Here is a 20,880-nt window from a genome sequence, read left to right as displayed (position 1 = left end):
CAATTATCTCCGGTTTAAAAACTTCACTTAAAATAATTATACACCAATACCAGTTCAGTCAACTTTCTAATCGAAGTTGCCATCATCATTTTTAACAAAATCGTGGAAAGTTGGACAACCTAGCAACAGTTCCTATGCTTAGTTCTCAACAAGTTTTGTAACGCCTGAGAGTGCCCTAACACTAAAAGTGTCATTATAAGGCTGGGAATTTCAAATGTTAATCGGTTTTTTATGAGTAAGTTCTTTGAAAAACTTTGAAAAAAGTTCAAAACGTCATTTTGCTGAGCAAATAGTAAATTAAGAACTAATGTAAATTAAGAACGTAACTGCACAATAAGTTTGAACTGTAAGGGAGTAAAACAAGGACAGTATAGCCGAGCGTATACGCATAGAATATGATCCGGCAGGTTCGGCTTAGGCTCCAATCCTGCCTAGGTCGTTTCCTTTTCAAAACTCAAATATGAACAGAACTTAAGAGAACAAAATAAACGCTCAGTAACCGGGTTCGAACCCCCCATAAACCTTTTTTTTGTTTTGTTTAGCTATTCAAACTAGTTCATAAAACGGCCCTCGCCGACCTTGATTGACAGGTTTTCGTTTGTCAAAACTGTGTTTTGCCAAAAGTGTGAACGCGCTCAGACCCTTATGATCTCGGTGCTATGAATGAGTTAGTTAAGCATTGCCGAATGTTAAATTATTGCATTTTTGAGCCGTTTAAAGGCCCGAATTAAGATGCGATAATTATTCCGAAATACATCTTTTGGTTTACCCTTTTCAGCAGCACATTTTTGGTGTCGCGACCCGGGAGCTATCAGACGGCGATTATCCACCATTAGGGAGCTTTGACTGCGCAAGTTTTGTCACTCTGCGAGAAATCCGCGGAGAGTTACGTCTGCAAATCGAGTTACGTTTTCTTCTTTCTGCAACTCGAGTGAGAAAGTTAGGAGTTACATTGTATCTAGCTAGAGACCGGTAACGTAGAAACTCCACTCCCGAGAAGCCGGCGTGGTGTCTACGAGCAATTAGTGTCTACAGTACGATTTGAAGCGCCTGGTTTGAAGCAGTGTGAACGCAGAGAACGGAGGCCTTTCTAAACGGGTATCGAGAGAGGGTACAGGACTCGAGCGGTCGCAATTGTGCTTTGGACCTATCTTCCCAGGGAACAAACGAGCAAACGAACGCCCATGTAACGGTTATCATGTTCAGGTATAGTTCGACCGTGGCACCGTGTCAAGCCACAAGCAAAAGGCAACTGTATGGATTACAGAAAGTGTTGACTGACCGACTCCTGGTGAAGTGGCCACCTACGGTCGATCAAGCAAACTCCAGAAAACTGTAAGACTAACCCAACCCCATTATTTTTTTGATCACTGTCCCGAAGTTTCCAACTCTCATTTACCATTTATCAATGAGCTTAGTTTTGATTATACATATTTATCAACGCGTTGATAATGGCAAAACACGGTAACAGGTACTAGACACTTTCTTCGATAAGACACTGTTTATTTAAAAAAGCGAGTAACTCAAATTTTTGTGAAACTTTTGTGTCAAGATTTTGAACCCTAGTATAAAAGCGATTTTTATAGTTTTTTGCGATATTTTGGGCCAATATTTTAGACCCAATTTGTTCGAACCTGGTTAAAGTCCCGCTATCAAAAAATTGCAAAAACCGAAAAAGAGTCAAAAATGGACTTTTTAGCAAAACGTACCGCCCTTGACCGAAACGCTTGAAAATTTCAGTAATTAACAACATTTCAAAAAACCCTAGACGTATAAATTAGTTTGAGCTCCGGCGACCTCAGGTTTAATCCGAGTGGTTTAAGGGACTATGACTTAATTTATACGACGCACCCTAAATCTAACCGAAAATCTTTTGGAGCGTTTTTATGAAGGACATTTTAAATGAATTTTGACACAAGACACCCCATATTTCTGATGTTCTGCGACATTTGAAAAAACTAAAACCGTAATGCTTCAGATTCGAACTGGAGTCTGTGTCGTGGGGTCCGCGTTTTTTGTCTGCTAGGCTATGGGGGTGCGCCCTCAGCATTTTCCTTTAATTTCCTCTTGAGGTTTTTTTTGCTTTTGTACCAGTTTTTTTCCAGAGTTTTCCAGGCGAATCGAAAAAACTTGAAAACAATTTCATGCTAGAATCGAACCCTGGTGTTTATTCTATGGGCAAAATTCCGAGCCGCTTGGCCACTAAGGATAAAGTTCTTTGAGTTTTTAATTCAAGCTTTTTCGAGAAACAATGAAAACATGTCAGGTATAGGAAACTAAAAAGAATTTCACAGTCATATCTGGAATTGAATGTACAATCCTTAAGACTACTCTGACAGCGACCAAATACAGGGTTCGACCAAATACAGGAAAAAAATTTCGAAAAAAATCATAGGAAACTTCAAATCTAAGAAACTAAAACGATTTGATTACGCATAGTTCGCAGGAAATTTTGAAACGTCTGAGAAAGCCTTGACACTACAATCGCCTCATTCTAAAGTTGGTAATTTTAAATGTTGTGAAGTTTTTCATATGAATGCAAATTGAAAAATAAGTGCTTTGAAAATTTTTGAAAAAAGCATTTAAAGGTCAGATTTCGGAAATTTGAAGCAATTGAGCAGTCGCATTGGACCCAAATTTTACAACACTTGTGAGTACTCTCACAGTACCCAAAAACAGGTTTCGATGCTTCAATTTTTGAAAAAATTTCAAATTTGAGTTTGAAAACTTTGGAAAATCAGAAAAACGTAATATCTTGAAAATTGCAAGGACTTGAGCAGTCGGATTTGAAGGCAAGCTTCGCAAGCCCTCAGAGTAACCTGGCAGCGCCTCACTAAAAAGATATCAACTTCAAAAGTTGTGAAACTTTTTATATCAAAAGTTGTCTAATTTTCGAAATCATCTAATTAAAATTGCTTTTTTTATAATTGATTTAAAAAAAAACACTTAAAAAGACATTGAAAAACGTCACAACTCGGAAACTAAACGCATTTGCGCAGTCGCATTTGGACGCTAATTATCATAAAACTGTTTGAAAAAATAGCTTGACAACACTGCAAAAATTGATGTGAAGACTTTCAAAACTATAATAATTATTACAGAAGACGATCGGGTTGGGAATCAACAAAAGTTGGAGGAAACGCAGTGAGTTTTTTTTTAACTTATTTCAAGACATTCAAAACACTTCAAATGGTGATACTTCTGAATCTACTGATTTGATATCTTCAATTTGGTTCCTGATAAAAGCAATCTTTTTTTAAAGCTTATATCATTCAACAGAATATTCTAGTTTTTCGGAATATGAAAGACTTATTATTGATGATTCATTCATTATTCTCAATTATAAGCCTCTTAGACAAGGGCGAAATAAGCCCATTGAGAAAAAATTATAAAACAAAAAAATGGTCTTCCAAACTGTTGAACTATACATTTTTGTGTTAACTCTCAGGAGACATGTCTTTTCAATTTAATGTTCTAAAAAAATGCAATTTATAAAGCTCAATTGCCAAAGCGATTATAATAATGTTCCAATTATCTTGGCGTATTGCTAATGTTATACCTCGTTGTTAGAAAAAATTCATAATAATCCCAGCCTTTGCTCGGTTCGTCCAAATCTTTGTGTTGTGCAAGGTGAATTACAATTCTGTTCTACTGCTACAGGCTATATATTAGCTAGCTATGTAAAATCTTGGTGGTTTTGAACCAATCAGAGCTTTTTCAGGGGCGTTTATTAATAAAAGACAATTAAACGGAATTTCAACAAAAAGAACCCAAGTTCCTTGATACTCTCCAAATTTTGAGAAAACTAAAACCGTCATGCTGGGGATTCGAACTGGGGTCTCTGTCGTGTTGGGCGCACTTCTTGTCTGCTAGGCTATGGAGATGAGCACTGAGCATTTTCCTTAAAATTCTTTTTAAGAGGTTTTTCTGCCATTTTTCCCCAGAGTCTTCGTGGTGTATGGGAAAAAAATTTCCCAGAGGGAATCAAACCCTGGTGTTTGTTTTATGGAGAAAAGCCGCTTGTCCACTAGAGATAACTTGATCTATTCAAAAAATGAATGCAATTTGTGCTGTAGTAGACTGGCCTGCTTTTTTTATTTGACACTATTTAGCTGGGGATTCGAACTGGGGTCTCTGTCGTGTTGGGCGCACTTCTTGTCTGCTAGGCTATGGGGATGAGCACTGAGCATTTTCCTTAAAATTCTTTTTAAGAGGTTTTTCTGCCATTGTTTCCCCAGAGTCTTCGTGGTGTATGGGAAAAAAATTTCCCAGAGGGAATCAAACCCTGGTGTTTGTTTTATGGGGAAAAGCCGCTTGACCACTAGAGATAACTTGATCTATTCAAAAAATGAATGCAATTTGTGCTGTAGTAGACTGGCCTGCTTTTTTATTTGACACTATTTAGTGAGACTAAGTCACAAACATTAAGATTACAACTAGCGTGAAACGCACCTCCGATGAGCACTGAGCATTTTCCTTAAAATTCTTTTTAAGAGGTTTTTCGGCCATTTTTCCCCAGAGTCTTCGTGGTGTATGGGAAAAAAATTTCCCAGAGGGAATCAAACCCTGGTGTTTGTTTTATGGGGAAAAGCCGCTTGTCCACTAGAGATAACTTGATCTATTCAAAAAATGAATGCAATTTGTGCTGTAGTAGACTGGCCTGCTTTTTTTATTTGACACTATTTAGCTGGGTATTCGAACTGGGGTCTCTGTCGTGCTGGGCGCACTTCTTGTCTGCTAGGCTATGGGATGAGCACTGAGCATTTTCCTTAAAATTCTTTTTAAGAGGTTTTTCTGCCATTTCTTCCCCAGAGTCTTCGTGGTGACACTGGTGTTTGTTTCATGGGGAAAAGCCGCTTGTCCACTAGAGATAACTTGATCTATTCAAAAAATGAATGCAATTTGTCCTGTAGTAGACTGGCCTGCTTTTTTATTTGACACTATTTAGTGAGACTAAGTCACAAACATTAAGATTACATCTAGCGTGAAACGCACCTCCGGTACTCGTATAAAAAACTTGATAATAAAATCTGCAAAATTTGTAATTTAGAGTCTTGTAATTGGGTGCTGTCAGAGTACACTCGAAAAAAGCAGATGTTATTTCCAATATATGCCGTTTATTAAGAGTACCAGAAATAAGTGAGTGTACTCTGACAGCACCCAATTACATGGTTCATAATTACCAACTTTCCAAGTTTCTTATTCAAGTTTTTTATACAAATTTTGAAGAACCATGAAATTTTGTGAAGTTTTATATAAGTTCTTCGCAAATTTTTTAAAAAACTATGAAAAGTCACATCTGGGAAACAAAAAGCAATTGAGTAGTCGCATTTGGACGCAAGATTTGCAACTTTTGAGAGTACTCTTACAGTACCCAACTAAAGTTATTTTTTGAGAACCAAAAAAATTTCACATCTCGAAAACTACCAAGATTTCAGCTTTCTCATTTGATGACTATATTTGCAATCTCTGAAAGTACTCTGACAGCACACAACTACAGGGTTGGGAATTTCACTTTAGTTAATTATTTTGTAATGAGTTTTCTGAAAATTTCTTAAAAAAATCACAAAAACCGTCTTATCTCTTAAGCTAAAAAGGTTTGGGCTTTCTTAATTGGAGGCCGAATTTGCACCCCTGAGATTACTCTGACTGCCTCCAACTACAGGCTAGGAATTTCAAACTTTGAAAAAAAAATAATTTTCATGAAACTTTTTTGAGAAAGCTCTAAAAAACGTCATATCTCGGAAACTACAAAAATTTGAGCAGCCATATTCAGTGACAAGTAGCGCAACCCCCTGAGAGTACTCTCACATATTCCAATAACAGTATTGAGATCTTCAAGGTTTTGGAATTTTTAACCTTTTTTTTGAAAATTTCGGAGAAAACCATAAAAAACGTCGTATCTCGGAAACTACAAGGCTTTGAGCAGTCATATTCGGAAACAAAATTTGCGATTCCTAACTACGAGTCTTCCCCACGTTCATAGTTCTTAAAAAGCATCATTGATTGAAAAACTGTTCAAGCTTTAAAATCTTTATTTTTCCAATCAATGGTTAGTGCAATGAAATAATTTTAACATGAAATTTCAACATGAAAGTTATTTCTTCTAGAAAAAATTGAATCTCGTTAACTTCCCCCTACCCTATTTCAGAAATTCAGATTTGGCTGCCACACTTTCAATATTTAAAGACAATTTTCAGATAATATATTTCAGATATAATTTCAATTGTCAGATAATACATTTGATTACAATGCCTTATGTATGTATTATGGGGCCTAGGAAGTTAGACGAAAAGCAAATTAGACGTGACCAACAAAAACGAATTTGGACGTCGATGCAAAATTACAAATATGGGAAATTAGACGTTATTGTATTGTTCGTTTCTTTTTTCACATTCCGCATTTTCCCATGCCGCGTTGTATAATTTATGCATTTCAAAAATGTTTTATAATCTTGAAATTAACATTTTGTAAATCAATTGAGATAAAAATTTTGATATGCAATGGGATCATATATTATTTTTGTAATTATGAAAACTTGTTTTAAGCAATAAGTTTTGTTAGCCCTTTGCTTTCCGTCTAAAATGCTAGCTTTGCAAAAAATAGTTTAACGTCTAAATTCGTTTTTGTTGGTCACGTCTAATTTGCTTATCGTCTAATTTCCTAACCCCCATGTATTATTTATTTATATAAATACGAGTAATACAAAAACGGACGAGCGAAAATAAAATGGAACGCGCGAAATTAGCAAGAAGATTCAAAACATGTTATGAGCGTACAAATGACTATTTATTCATAACACCTTGACTCTCACGGGCAAAACTCCTCCAATTCTGGACCTGCATATGGGACATGAGGCAACCTTCATCACACATTCATTACACGTGCACGCATGGCCACAATTGCTGAAGAGACATTCAACAGCTTGCTCTAAACATACACTACAGGTCACGCCTAGTTGACCTTCAGAAGATAACATGACATTCGAGGTCATTAGACGCTCTTTTGAGGTCAAATTGGAGAGTATTTTTCGATTGAAATCCAAATTTCTCTCATTCTGGTTGTGGTACGTGTCTGAGTTGTTTTGTAACGTCTCGTAAATATTCTGCCATTGCTTTAAGGAGTAAGGCGTGGAAATAAAGGATTCTTGATAAATGTGCAGCATATTCGACTGCAAAGTATTTTCATTATCGCTAGTGTTCATTAAAAATGAGCCACATTGTTCTAATAATTCCTGAATTATGTTAGAAACTGTTTCGTCATTTCCACCATGTAACGTTTTGTCTTCTGATACTGATTTTATTTGAATACATGTAGCCTTGTGACTTTGATGTAAGCTAGAATACGAAAATGAGTTTAACTCTCTGGCCGGGATGTCGACATAGCAATCCGGACAACATAAACAGTCCGTTTTGTTCACATATTTGAAACCAGCTATTGCACTTTTGAACGCCATTTCTTCCCCATGACTCCACCTAAGGCCAAATGTTTTCAAATTGGAGTACAATGTAACCGCTAACGTATTGTAATCATTCGTCGGAGGCTCTTCTAAGCTAGCGAAAATACTTGTTTCACAGTTTGGTGAAAACAGTTTATGAGATACAAAGAGTAATCTTAGAGAATTAAAGGTCGTTTGAAACTTGCAAAAGAAGCATTGGATCATAATTTCATTTTCAGACGAGCAGTAAAATCCAAGACACGCTAATATTTTAACCAGAGATGCGCAAAATGAAGACTTTAAGCTTTCTTCTCTATTGGAGCTGATAACATAACTGTCTAAAGTTTCATCTGTATCTGAGAGCATCTCGGAGTAAATCGTCACAGCGTCTTTTTCTTCTTTTGGACCAATAAAAACGAGATCATTGCTGTTAAGTCTGTTTATTTCCGAACTTTTAGTCAAAACTGCACAAAAATCGAGCGTCCCTTGAGTGCGACTGGCTGAATGTATGCCAATCTGAGCGCCATGTATTTGTGACGAACTTTGAGACAGCGGATTCAAGGTAAAACCACCTTTGTATGCAATTAGACATGCGGAATTTTTCATAAGATGGTCGTCCAGAAAATATCCGTCTTGCACTCGGAAACTGTAGCCACATTCAGTACATGTCATTTCTCCGTTCTCTACGAAGTAAATGTAGCCGAGACATACCATTCCTGGAAAGTTCAGCCCAGATCTCTTTCGATGGTCCGGGTCGATTAGAGAAATTGCTGCTGTTAGAATTGTTATTCCAACTTTTGGAATTCCACCTTTTCGAATAGTCATTTCCAATTTTTCCTCCGAATGATCCAGTTCCATCAGAACCACAGAAAGACAGAATCAAATCAACGCAGTGGCCTTCTAAGCTGAATTATTTGCAAATAAATGTTGTAATAATAGAACATTTGCGTGCTCAAAACCCACGGTTCAAAAGTTGCATAACTATGGCGACATCATTTAAAATACCAATACCAACAGTCATTATTGTCCTGAAATGACACATCATTCTTCTATAACAGTAAGCAGACAGTCAAATAAGTAGACACATCGGCAAGCAGACAAATTTCCATTATATAGAAATCCATTACATAGAGGCAATCCATTATATAGAAAAAATAATAAAGCGATACATCATGAACAATTTGGAACTGCTTTTTTTTCATCAAAAAATAATTATAACAAAAATTAATTTGGTGAAAATTTAGTACTTCAACAACTTATTCAAGTTACTTGAAAACCAGGGAGCTTCTCTTGTCTAGTCTAAAATTTTAAATCTCCAAATGTCATAGTAGAAACATAAACCATTGTTTGACTGGAATTCCATTAATGGAGATGCCACTCGACAGGCTGATGCCTTTTTGGTATTCTCCCAAGCCGAACTAAATTGTAAACGAACATTTTCATAGAATGTATGGCTAGAAATTTTGGCTTGAAAATAAAATTATTATTATTAATTCCTATATAGAAACTGCATCGAAGCTCACCATTTGACCCGAAAACTACTCGCCCTTCTTTTTCAGCCAGTTAATGCCATTACAATTAAAATAATCTGCTTACTGAGAAGTATGATATAATTGTATAACAAGTATGATATTATGACAATGACACGCCGCATATAATCAACCGTGTTTTGTTCGATAGACCATCAGCTAGACCATCATGAGATGTTAGAAAAATGAAAACATGAAGCAATACAGTAGAATAAACGCACAAATAACATGTATTGTACCGACCAGAGTCGGATTTATTCAACCCCCTGCCGACCCAAAGGGTCCCCCTTTGGTACCTTTTAAGAAATCCATTTTTGGCCGAGCGACCCTAAAACTTTTCTAAAGGCGCCAATATATACTTATTTTGAGGGGGGAGCGCGCGCCGAAAAAACGCAATTTTTTGGTCAAAATTTTCTGAAAAATGTTTAAAAACGGCTGAAAATTTGGCCAAAATGGGGACTAAATCGTGCTTAGGAAGAGCTCGAAAAATCAAAAATTAATTCGGTCGACCTAAAAAAAAAGGTCGACAAAATTTTCAAAAACTTTTTGAAAATCCGCCCCCCTCGAGAAAACCCTAGATCCGCCCCTGCATACATACATGCATACAGGGGCGGATCTAGGATTTTCTCGAGGGGGGGCGGATTTTCAAAAAAAATACGAAAATTTTGACGACCTTTTTTTTTAGGTCGACCAAATTGATTTTTCGAGCTCTCCCTAAGCAGCGTTTTGCCCCTATTTTGGCTAAATTTTCTGCGCCGCTAGCAAATTTTTGAAATAACAGTCAAGAAAGCCGTTTTTGGGCACTTTTTGAAAAATTTTGACAAAAGAATCGCGTTTTTTTGGCGCGCGCTCCCCCTCAAAGTTAGTATATATTGGCGCCAAAGGCGCCTTTAGAAAAATTTTAGGGTCGGTCGGGCAAAAATGGATTTCTGAAAAAGTATCAAAGGGGGGACCCTTTGGGTCGGCAGGGGGTCGAATACCTGAGGGGGGGGGGGCGTCCCCCCCCTAAATCCGCCCCTGCATGCGTACATACATACACAAGCACTAAAATCCTTAGTTACATACCTAAATACTTACTTATATACTCTTAACCAGAAAACAATAAGCATCAGAAGGCGCAGATCTATGAATTTCTACAGGGGGGTGGATTTTCAAAATTGAAAATTTTGTCGACTTTTTTTTAGGTCGACCAAACTGATTTTCTGAGCTCTTCCAAACCACTATAAAGACCCTAATTTGACCAAATTTTCTGCGCCGATGGGCAAATTTTCGAAAAAAAGGCCAAACGTTTTTTCGGCGCGCGCTCCTCCCTCAAAATTAGTATAAATTGGCGCCAAAAGCGCCTTTAGAAAAATTTTCAGGTCAGTCAGCCAAAACTGGATATCTCAAAATAGTACAAAGGGGTGACCCTTTGGGTCAGTAGGGGGTCGAATCCCTGAGGGGCGGGGGGCGTCCGCCAGCCCCGCCCTCCCCTAAATCCGCTACTGATTATCAGCTTATTTTTAACTCAGCGTCTCAAACAGAAATCGGCAACCAAACTAACACAACTCTGTGATACAAATACAAATCGTTGAAAAAATTACGTGAAATAACTTAGTCAGCGGTTTTAGAACAGTAATTGGATGCAAAACTGGATATCTCAAAATAGTACAAAGGGGTGACCCTTTGGGTCAGTAGGGGGTCGAATCCCTGAGGGGCGGGGGGCGTCCGCCAGCCCCGCCCTCCCCTAAATCCGCTACTGATTATCAGCTTATTTTTAACTCAGCGTCTCAAACAGAAATCGGCAACCAAACTAACACAACTCTGTGATACAAATACAAATCGTTGAAAAAATTACGTGAAATAACTTAGTCAGCGGTTTTAGAACAGTAATTGGATGCTTACCAATCAATTATTTCTCTATAAATCAGTTAACCAATCAATTATTACAATACCAATCAATTATCCAATTAATTGCAAATATTTCTCAAATGAAAAGAATTCACGCAAAAATGTTAAAAATTCAAAATTCAAGGAATCAACTGAACTTGAACTTTTATTTAAAGACATACTTCAAAAACATCAGTCAAATCATAACTGCACTTGCAGCAATCCTTCAAATCGACGTGGTGACTAGTCTCATCTGCATTGTAAATCTATGACAACAGCTTCTCGTCTCAAAATGCGCAATTAACTTTGATAAAAATCTATTTTTCCAAGTTCATTGATAACAAACCTTGTCGCAAGTCAAAAAACGGGTAACCTGTGGAACTGAAAAGTCTTTTCACGATATTTGAAGTCGGTAAAGTAAACTAACAGTTGAGATATTTTTTCCCTTTCGTGGATTCCTCCATTTTGCGTTTTTCAAGCACAAAGATCCAATCCACTACTGTCAGTTGAATCTATGGAAAGGGCATTAGACACATATGAGTCAACTTTCAACTCTTTAATGGCTTGAGCTGCCTCTGAAGATAGCTGGGTTCAATATTCCATCAAAATTTTAATTACTCCAGGATCGATACGCCACCGATGTAGAATTTGAGAAATTGGTTTCAAATATCTCCGCCAATAATTTATCGAATCAGATTCTAGCATCATATAATTCCAACGTCTCTCTCTGTAATACCATAGCTACAGAAATGAGCTTGACAAGACGCTCTTAGAGTTTGCATTAGGAAAGTAGTCCATGAAAGTTGCCCCATATGCAGACTCTTCCAAAAATGGCTTGTTTATTTCTGCATTAAAGGCGACAACATTGTTAAAGTTTTTGTTGTACAAACTTAGGACATACTCAATTAACTTGAAACTATCTGCCGCAGAAAAGCAAGTTTCGCCAACCATAGGCAAAATGCAAGTAAACAGTATAAAATCCATAGGTACGCTGCTAAGGTAAGAAGCAAAACTATCGTTAACGAAGTGGCTGGAGCCCTTGCTCCATCCGTCAATGGCAATTTTATCAGGAAAATTGTCAGGCAATTTCTTTTCCACCTCGTGTAATTTTTTTCCATGTATTTTTTTTCAATATAACTAGCGTGTAACGAACCTCCGGTGCTTCCAAATTTTAACAACTTATAAGAAACGGCATATTTTGGAAATAAGATGTGGATTCTTTGAAGGTAATTTGACAGAACCCAATTACAAAGTTGGTATTTTCAAATTTTGTAAAACCTTTTTTTATTCAAGCTTTTTTTAATACAAAGTTTGAAAACCATGAAATACTGAAGCTTTTTATATCTAACTTCTATAAAAAAAAATATTTTAAAATGGCATAAAACTTCACCTCCGGGAAACTAAAATCATTAAAAAGTCGCATTTGAACGCAAGATTTGCAATTCCTAAAAGTACTCTCACAGTGCCCAACTACAGCGTTGAGAATTTCAAATTCAGAGATACTTCAAAGTTAAACTTTCTGAAAAATTCTTTTTGAAAAACCAGTAAAATTACAGGAACTACAAAAGATTGAGCGCTTCAAGTACAGGGTTAGGAATTTGAAATTTAAAAAAAATCAAATTTATTTTTTCTGAAATTTTTTTTTGAAAAAATCACAAAAACGTCATATCTTGGAAACTACAAGGATTTGCGTAGTCATATTTGGAAACAGAATTTGCAACTTCTGGGAAAACCCTGCCAGAGCCTCACATAGAAAGAATTCAAATTTTCTGGAATTTTTTAATATCTAATTTCTTTGAATAATTAAAAAAAAAAACTGAGCCAGGTGAGCCAATTTTGAACTGAGGGAACAAATTTGTAGTTCATACTGACATAATGAAACGTGAAATTTAGTGTTGAATCTAAGTGTAACCTTTTTCATCAAAAACTCAAAACCGTAGCGAGTTTTGTTACAAAAACGGATCACACTTTTGAAATTAAATGGGCCACGCGGACACGGCTTGAAAGATGACTGAAAGACAGCTCTCTTTACAAGGTATAAAACTGGAATCTGTTTAGCAAAATGTTGTGTCGATGTAAATATTATCAAAAATGCGAACAGCATCTTCTTGTAAATTGTCAAAAGATGATTTATTCGCTTCGTATGACCAACTTGCTATCTGACATCGCCAGTAAAAAGAACAGATTTCTCTTCGGAAACTAATAAGAACATAACTGAACTTGGACAGTGACCTGCAGGAATAGGAGTTACAGTTAGGGTATGAGTCTCGTCCCCTTCCGATGAAACATTCAATGTTGAGCGGCAATACACTCAACAAAGCAGCCGAAACTTTATGACAAAAATTTTTAAGTTATAGTGATTTAGCCTTTCGAAGAGCTAACTGACTAAAGGCTGAAAATGAAGTTTTGGCATAAAAGATACTGAACTAATTCTACAGTTTTAGAGAGATAGAGAATGAGACATGCTGAGCACTTGAAATTTAAGAGAAGCCTGAACAATGAAGACACTGTATGACTGGAAAATGGCACTGTTTACTGAGCTAGAGAAGCGGGATCTGACTGAGGCGAGACCTAGTTGAAGTAGTGAGGCGGGATCAGACTAACTGCATTTGCACTAGAAAAAAAAACAGTTTTCTAATCAACACCTAGTCATCAAATAATTTAGTAAAAACATTTTGAGATTCTGAAAATTTGAACCTTAGATGGCTGATGAATGCCTTTGTGACTCTGATAAAATACTGTACTATGAGGTAGAGAGGGAGCTGACTGGCAGCATTTGCACTAAAAAAAACAGTTTTCTAATAAAAACCTAGTCATAAAATAATTGGTAAAATAAGTTTGAATTGAAAAAATTACTAGATGGCTGATGACTGGCTTTCTGTCTCTGATAAAAAAGTGTGTTATGAGGGTCGTAGAGTGGGAGCTGACTGACAGCATTTGCATGTAGTACTAAAATACTGAGACGGCGATTTGCACTGAAAAAAAAACAGTTTTCTAATAAACTAGTCATAAAATATTTGACTATTTTGAGATTTGAGAGTTTGAACCTTTACTGATAAGTGAGGGTAGGCATATTGTGGGTAGGCATAGTGTAGCACCAAGATACTGAGACGGCATTTGCACAAAAAAAAACAGTTTTCCAATAAACTAGTCATAAAATATTTTAGTAAAATAATTTGAGATTTTGAACCTTTGGGACTCGTCAACACTAGATGAGGGTAGAGAGGATTGAAAATTCAGAGCGAGGGAAGAGCACTGATGAGTGACTGCACTGATGAGCGCTTATGAGTGACAGCTAAAAAAATAGACACTGTATGACTGGAAAATGGCACTGTTTACTGAGCTAGAGAAGCGGGATCTGACTGAGGCGAGACCTAATTGAAGTACTGAGGCGGAATCAGGCTAACTGCATTTGCACTAGAAAAAAAAAACTGTTTTCTAATCAACACCTAGTCATAAAATAATTTAGTAAAAATATTTTGAGATTCTGAAAATTTGAACCTTAGATGGCTGATGAATGCCTTTGTGACTCTGACAAAATACTGTACTATGAGGTAGAGAGGGAGCTGACTGGCAGCATTTGCACTAAAAAAAAACAGTTTTCTAATAAAAACCTAGTCATAAAATAATTGGTAAAATTAGTTTGAATTGAAAAAATTACTAGATGGCTGATGACTGGCTTTCTGTCTCTGATAAAAAGTGTGTTATGAGGGTCGTAGAGTGGGAGCTGACTGACAGCATTTGCATGTAGTACTAAAATACTGAGACGGCGATTTGCACTGAAAAAAAAAACAGTTTTCTAATAAACTAGTCACAAAATATTTTACTATTTTGAGATTTGAGAGTTTGAACCTTTACTGATAAGTGAGGGTAGGCATATTGTGGGTAGGCATAGTGTAGCACCAAGATACTGAGACGGCATTTGCACAAAAAAAAACAGTTTTCCAATAAACTAGTCATAAAATATTTTAGTAATATAATTTGAGATTTTGAACCTTTGGGACTCGTCAACACTAGATGAGGGTAGAGAGGATTGAAAATTCAGAGCGAGGGAAGAGCACTGATGAGTGACTGCACTGATGAGCGCTTATGAGTGACAGCTAAAAAAAAATAAGTCAAAATATTTTAGTATAATATTTTGAGATTTTGAGCCTTTCGGACCTTTTGAGGGTCCGACCCCAGGCTGGGATGACTCAGCGTTTCTTTTGCTCGACCGCGGCCTGGAAGATTAGTCCCGGCGAGTGACGTTGCCAAACTCAATGGCGCTGCTCTTCCGCGACTGCGCCCGCTTGCCCAATTGTCGTCACTAGAGTCTATATGGCCGATCCAGACCATAACGTACCCGCGCATGTGCCCGATCGCAATAGCGGCCAATGTAGTGTTCTATTCCTCGTCACTGCTCGAGAACTCCTCGAAGTCAGAGACACTCCTCAAGACCACCGACTCCTCGAACGAGGCCTGGAACGGCTACACGGTCTCCACCTCTATTTCGTCCGGGACATGTGGTAATGTCTCGTCATCCTCTGTCGTATCATCTTCAGAGAAACTAAACAAAAGTAAAACATGATTGATATTGAGGAAAATTTGGATTTTCTTTTGTGGTTTATGTTGTGAAGGTTCAACTTAGAAGTCAAAGGTGGAAAGGGGGTGTTGTTCACAAAGGTGGACAGGAGGGGTTGCTTAGAATTTTGCCAGAATTAATATGATGCTATTTGTTTTGCGAAATTCAGAACCAAAAATTTACCAAAAACGGGCCAATTTAAATTGTTTTAGTTAATGAAGAACTACGCTTGATTAATCAAAAACTACCGAATTAACTGATGAGATAATTATAGCAAAAGCAGCCTTTTACGCAGCCCAGCAAAGTTCTAGAAAGGTAAAAATTCCAAAAATCTGTATAAGAGAATGTGTTTTTGCTTATAGTCAAAAAAAGGTTATGTTCGCTATAGAAAACTCAAAATCTTCGCTTTGAAACAAATTGAAAATGTTTTGCGCGAACTTTGGGGAATTTTACCTTTACGGAAATTTGTTGAGCTGTGTATAAAGCTCCTTTTGGTACAATTATCTCATCAATCAACTCGTTAGTTCAGCTTCCTTCAGTTCGCTTCGCTTTTGTCTATTCTTAAACCAATTTGAATAAAAAGGCGTTTAAAATTTTCAATGATGTTCGTTCCGTCCGGATAATTTAAATCAGTACTGTATGTTTTTTTAAAGCTTTTTGTATGTCCTAACGTCTTCTGTACATTTCAGTGGTATCTACGAGCTCTATATTTCTTGATCTCAGCAGTAGGTATCAATCAAATATTGTCGACTGAAAATGTTCAAATTTATGTTACTTTCTAATTACCACCATGAAATTATTTTTACATAATTTTATATAGAACATGCAGAGAAAAATATATGGGTTATATTCAAAGCGATTATTAGATTTGTTACAAGTTTTTGGCAAAATCACAAAAAAAAGTTATGGGAATCTCAGCAAAATCTCCCCAAAACCCGACCCTGATCCAAGTTAACTAATCTACACAAATTATCGCATGTTTCAACGTCAATATAAAATATTTTGTAGAAAAAATGTTTCTCTTAAGGCTGATCTGACTAATGCGAAATGAGGTATAAGGAGGTACATAACATCTTCTAGGAATCCAAAACGCTCAGTCTTTGAGAAAAAAATTAATCAGTGAGATCTGATAAAGACTTTCAGCGAAACCAATTTTGAACTTATTTTAATCAAACTCATAAAAAATCAACAAAACATCGGCTCATTTTACCCGCTGTATCCGGAACTTCGACCAAAAAACGGAGTATTGTGGCAATTCCGCTTACTATCAGAAGATTGAAGTTGGGGACCATTTTGCATATTATGTCAAAATTTCAACCTGCTCGCACCTTCATATAATTAATAAATCAAATAATTACAGGAGGCCTTTAGTTTTAATTCGCCAAATTAGAAATATAACACAGAGGCGAGGCTGAGCTTCGCACCACTTGCGATACAAAAAAAGAAAGCCGCTAAGTCGGAAAAAATCGAAAATTTCAAATAAAAATTAGATCTATCAAAATAAATAATGCTAGTTTTGAAACGAAAAGATGCAAAGACAACATAATATGAAATTAGAATCAGAAGAAAATTTATTAAGCTGCAATAAACCCAAAAAATACCTTAGCAGAAACATTCTAAGCCGAAGAAAAACAACACTTAGGACTTACAGAAAGTCAATAACTCCCACTCACCTTCAAAACACCCACACGCAAAATTTATTTGCTAGTCAAATGAAACAAAATGAGGTCACAAAGACAAACTAATACAGGCCATAATTTTTTTTTTCGCTCATCGAAAGACGTAAAATGAAACAATCCGAAACTATTTGAGAAGTATGAAAACTTAAGCAAAACAAAACAAAAAAAAAAGAAAATACACGAAGTCAAGCTTAATAACATAGTAGAAAAATTTTTAAAACTACAAGACAGTACAAGTTAACTTGCGTACAGTTCAAAAAAATAATTCTACGATATGGCAACTAAGCCAACAAAACTTCTGCAGACAAATAATAAGCAACACTTTTTTGAAACGGAAAATTTCGTTTGAAAAACAACAGGTCCTGTCCGATTCGAACCCAAGACCTTTGCCGTCCGAGGCGCATTCGTTACCACTAGACCAAGTGTACCGTAGACGCAAAGAAGCTTGAATTTATCAGGAACTGAGCCTAAACTTGCCATCTTTAATTTCGACCATTCTGGGAAAAAAAGTCTAGTACCCGATTGCAACACCCTTTTTTATGGCAAGGGAAAAATTGTACCATACAGAACTTCGATATTCATTTAATCAGTGAAGACATTGTGTTATAATCAGTTGCAAGATAATAATATTGATCAGTGGCGTGATTTAAGCAAAGTTCATTGTATTATACTTTTGTATTGATTATACTTTCGCTAGAAATATTCACCTAGCTAAAATCTACCATCAACAACGGGTGGATAAATTCTTGAATACACAATTTGCAATCCCCGTTTTTAATCACTCCATGAGACGTCAGATGAACTAACAGCACACATTCCAAAAATAAATAAAATTGAGCTCGTATAATGTGCAATATCTTTGAAATCAAGGAAATAAACGATATTAATGTATCTTCCACGTGGATAAAACTGATTCATATGAGACTGATTACACACAGAAAGCACCGATTAAATTAATCGGGGCATAGATTCATCAGCAAAAAACACAGAGGCATGAATTTAATCAATTGCATAAATTCAATTCGACGACAAAACTATATTCACGCAGAAAACGTTACGCTTTTTCGTCAAAACGAGCTTCGGAATACAATTTTGGGTGCTCCAAAAAGGTAAAACAAAAGTGGTTGATCCAAAATACTTTGCCCTCAGATAGTTTATAAAACATAATTACAAAATTTTTCCATGTAATATTTTGGATCAGATTCACCAAGCACTCAATTTATCCTTGTCTAAACAATAAACTAGTAACATGAAGCAGTTTTTTTTTATTTGATATCATTTAATAAAAGCAAGCATCAAAGCGATTTGTGTTAATAAGGCTACCACTTCGAAAGAGAGAAAGGTCTGTGAAGGGTAAACCTCCAACTTCATATTATGTTACAAAAAAAAACAGAAGATTCAGAAAAACATGGGTAAAAACAACGGAAATCATTACAAGGATGAATAAATTTCAACCATGCGACGTGAGATCGAATCCATTTCAGCGCCCTCGGCTCAAAATTTTAAACAAAACGCAGAGGTTGAAACGTAAGTTTTAGCTAACTAAGTTCATGCCAATACAAAACGCATTTTCAACTGTAAAGAGAAATGCAGCAGCGCAACAAATAGATACGTTGTAAAATATCATTCTCGCTGAGTTTTTGTTACTTTTTAAATACAAAATTAACTTTTCGGACAACGCAAGCTACTTCAAGCTTTTTTCAACCTTACGTTGCTGAGTTCTAGCCAGATCGGCTCCTTATCGGATGGTCTTCAATTTCTCTCAGTGCCTTCTCAAAAAAGACCCGTTCATTAACTTGCCGATTTAGAGCATCATGGTAGGTTATGTTCACATTGGCATTTCCAATTGGAGCCTCAACAGGGTAGTTTTCGATGTTTGGGAACTCGAAATCAGGATCTAGGCGGTACGAGTTATGATAGATGGGTCTCGTCACTTGCAGCTCACCTGGCATCTTGCTACTCATTTTGCTACACCAGGAGAGCATTGTTCGTTCACTCAGAAGCTCCTCTTTAAATTCAGTAATAAATGAATTCTGTATTCCTAGTTGACGAAAACATATCTCGTGGGATGCAAGCAAAATATCGTGACAAAAAACAGCATCAAATGACTCGCGTTTGCTACAACTGTTACATTTCACCTCGTTCTCGACATCTGAGCGCACAAAGTTCAAAAGAGCCCATACAATTGCAAAGGGTACATTCTTGATTTGCCGCTGGGAGTGGTGGAAAAACATGAGCAAACTGAGTTTCAGCCTCTTACCAAGATCGGTCCTAGCTGAAGTGCAGTGTGGCGCTCTAACAGCGTGGTCTCGGAGAGCTACTGAAAGACTGATGTTTGCCGCCAGACTCCAACCACAAATGCAGGTTAATTTTGTTTCTTTAGAAGGATACCAATCAAGTTGCTTGAGGAAATTTAGAACACTTTGGTTGCACATAACGCTGTCTTTCTAATCGAACACTTGTCAATCTTATGTTAGGATCAGAAACTTGTCCCACCAAGGGACACTGGCACACAAGGATTGGACGGGCGTAATTGGAATTGAAACTTTTTTTTTGAAAAAACTATGTTGAAAGTTATGCTGCTAATCGGGGTTTTCTGTCAGGAACAGTCGTTTCATAGTCTCCAAGGAGATAAACAGCCTGAGCGGCTTTGACCTAGGATAGACTGGCATGAGAAGGCTGATCGATGGATTGAAATCGTGATAAATTGTTTTTAACATTTTACTTTTGCACTACAATTTCAATTCTTCCAAGAATGATGGTACCAAATAATTTAGCGCCAAACTAGTCCTTTCAAACAATTATCTTCTTAAAATCATGTACCAAATCAGAAACAAAGACAATGCAGTTGAGACAATTTTGTTTGAATATACTGAAGTTTCTAAAAATCTGGTAGGCAAATTAAGAAGAGCAGTCAATCTGAAAACAAAAGCTTTATCGAAATGAGAAATGTTTTTTTTTCAGCACAGCTCGACAATTATCAAACCAACATTGAAGTCTAAATCATGCAGCATGTGCCAATAACAACCTCCACAACACAAGAGGCGAAGCAGAGCTTTGCACCATTTGCGATACAACAAACATAACACATAAGAAACGAAAAAAATGTAAGACGGTGAAGAAAAACAGGATTAACCAAAAGGTCAAAAGTATCATAGTAACCGAGGTTACAGTCAGGAGTCCCTTCATCACGTATTCCAGTCAAAATCCTGGGAATTTTCAAGATATGGAAATGATAATGATATCAGAAGATGACAAGTGTTTAAGTCCTTTTCAATTAAAATCCATACGGGTTACGTTTCTTCAATATATAATATACAATTGTTACAAATAAAAAAATTCGTCCAAAGTTATTTGCTCATTTATTGTTCCGAGTACGCAAGCGGCGTTCGCAATCTGTATTGCCAGGGAGATTCTCTGTTTTAAAAAACTGCCTGCTCTGGGTTCCCCGGTGCATATGCTTAGGTTCTTACAAAGCTTGCTCCAAAAAAATTGTGCTGGGGCCGGCCGCGCCCTGAATTTCAAATGCTAGCGGTTGAAAAAGAAATATCCACCATCTACAAGATCTTTATACTTACCATTTTTTCGCTCTTCCGCTTCAGCGGCAGCCGTACCAGGGTTACAAACAGACCCGGCATTAATTCTACAAGGAGCTAAGGAGTCTACTACCGTTACATCCCACAATAGCTGCTTACCAACAGCCCATGGAACCAGGGAATTCAAACATTGGATTTTAAAGTTTGAGTTTGAGTAAATTCTGTTTGAGTTTGATGTTTGAGTTTGACTCAAACAGTGAAATGATGT

At 36.7% G+C, this 20,880-nt stretch overlaps 2 protein-coding genes and 1 long non-coding RNA gene across 4 annotated transcripts in view; all 3 read right to left on the bottom strand.

The window, feature by feature from the left end:
* The window catches only part of LOC134844522 (uncharacterized), a 638,515-nt gene that overhangs the window by 161,203 nt on the left and 456,432 nt on the right, over window positions 1-20,880 (bottom strand). The gene's annotated exons all lie outside the window — the stretch shown is intronic.
* Window positions 6,520-9,238, bottom strand: LOC134845108 (uncharacterized). The gene is made up of 2 exons (XM_063861965.1): window positions 8,962-9,238; window positions 6,520-8,856 (listed from the first exon to the last, which is right to left on the bottom strand). Exon 2 carries the CDS (start codon window positions 8,294-8,296, stop codon window positions 6,794-6,796), a length of 1,503 nt encoding a protein of 500 aa, XP_063718035.1. The 5' UTR covers window positions 8,297-8,856; window positions 8,962-9,238; the 3' UTR covers window positions 6,520-6,793.
* LOC134843903 (uncharacterized) lies at window positions 13,543-19,991 on the bottom strand. 2 transcript variants are annotated; one of them, XR_010162630.1, is made up of 5 exons: window positions 18,787-19,991; window positions 14,338-15,382; window positions 13,884-14,253; window positions 13,693-13,811; window positions 13,543-13,617 (listed from the first exon to the last, which is right to left on the bottom strand). It is a non-coding gene; the product is annotated as an uncharacterized LOC134843903 (long non-coding RNA). The 2 variants fall into 2 exon arrangements; XR_010162629.1 differs by having other exon boundaries at window positions 13,693-14,253.

This window comes from Symsagittifera roscoffensis, chromosome 4, assembly GCF_963678635.1.
Source record: "Symsagittifera roscoffensis chromosome 4, txSymRosc1.1, whole genome shotgun sequence".
In the NCBI taxonomy this organism is placed as follows: domain Eukaryota; kingdom Metazoa; phylum Xenacoelomorpha; order Acoela; family Convolutidae; genus Symsagittifera; species Symsagittifera roscoffensis.
Note: the sequence above shows the minus strand (reverse complement) of the source record. Positions and strands in the feature narration are given on the sequence as shown.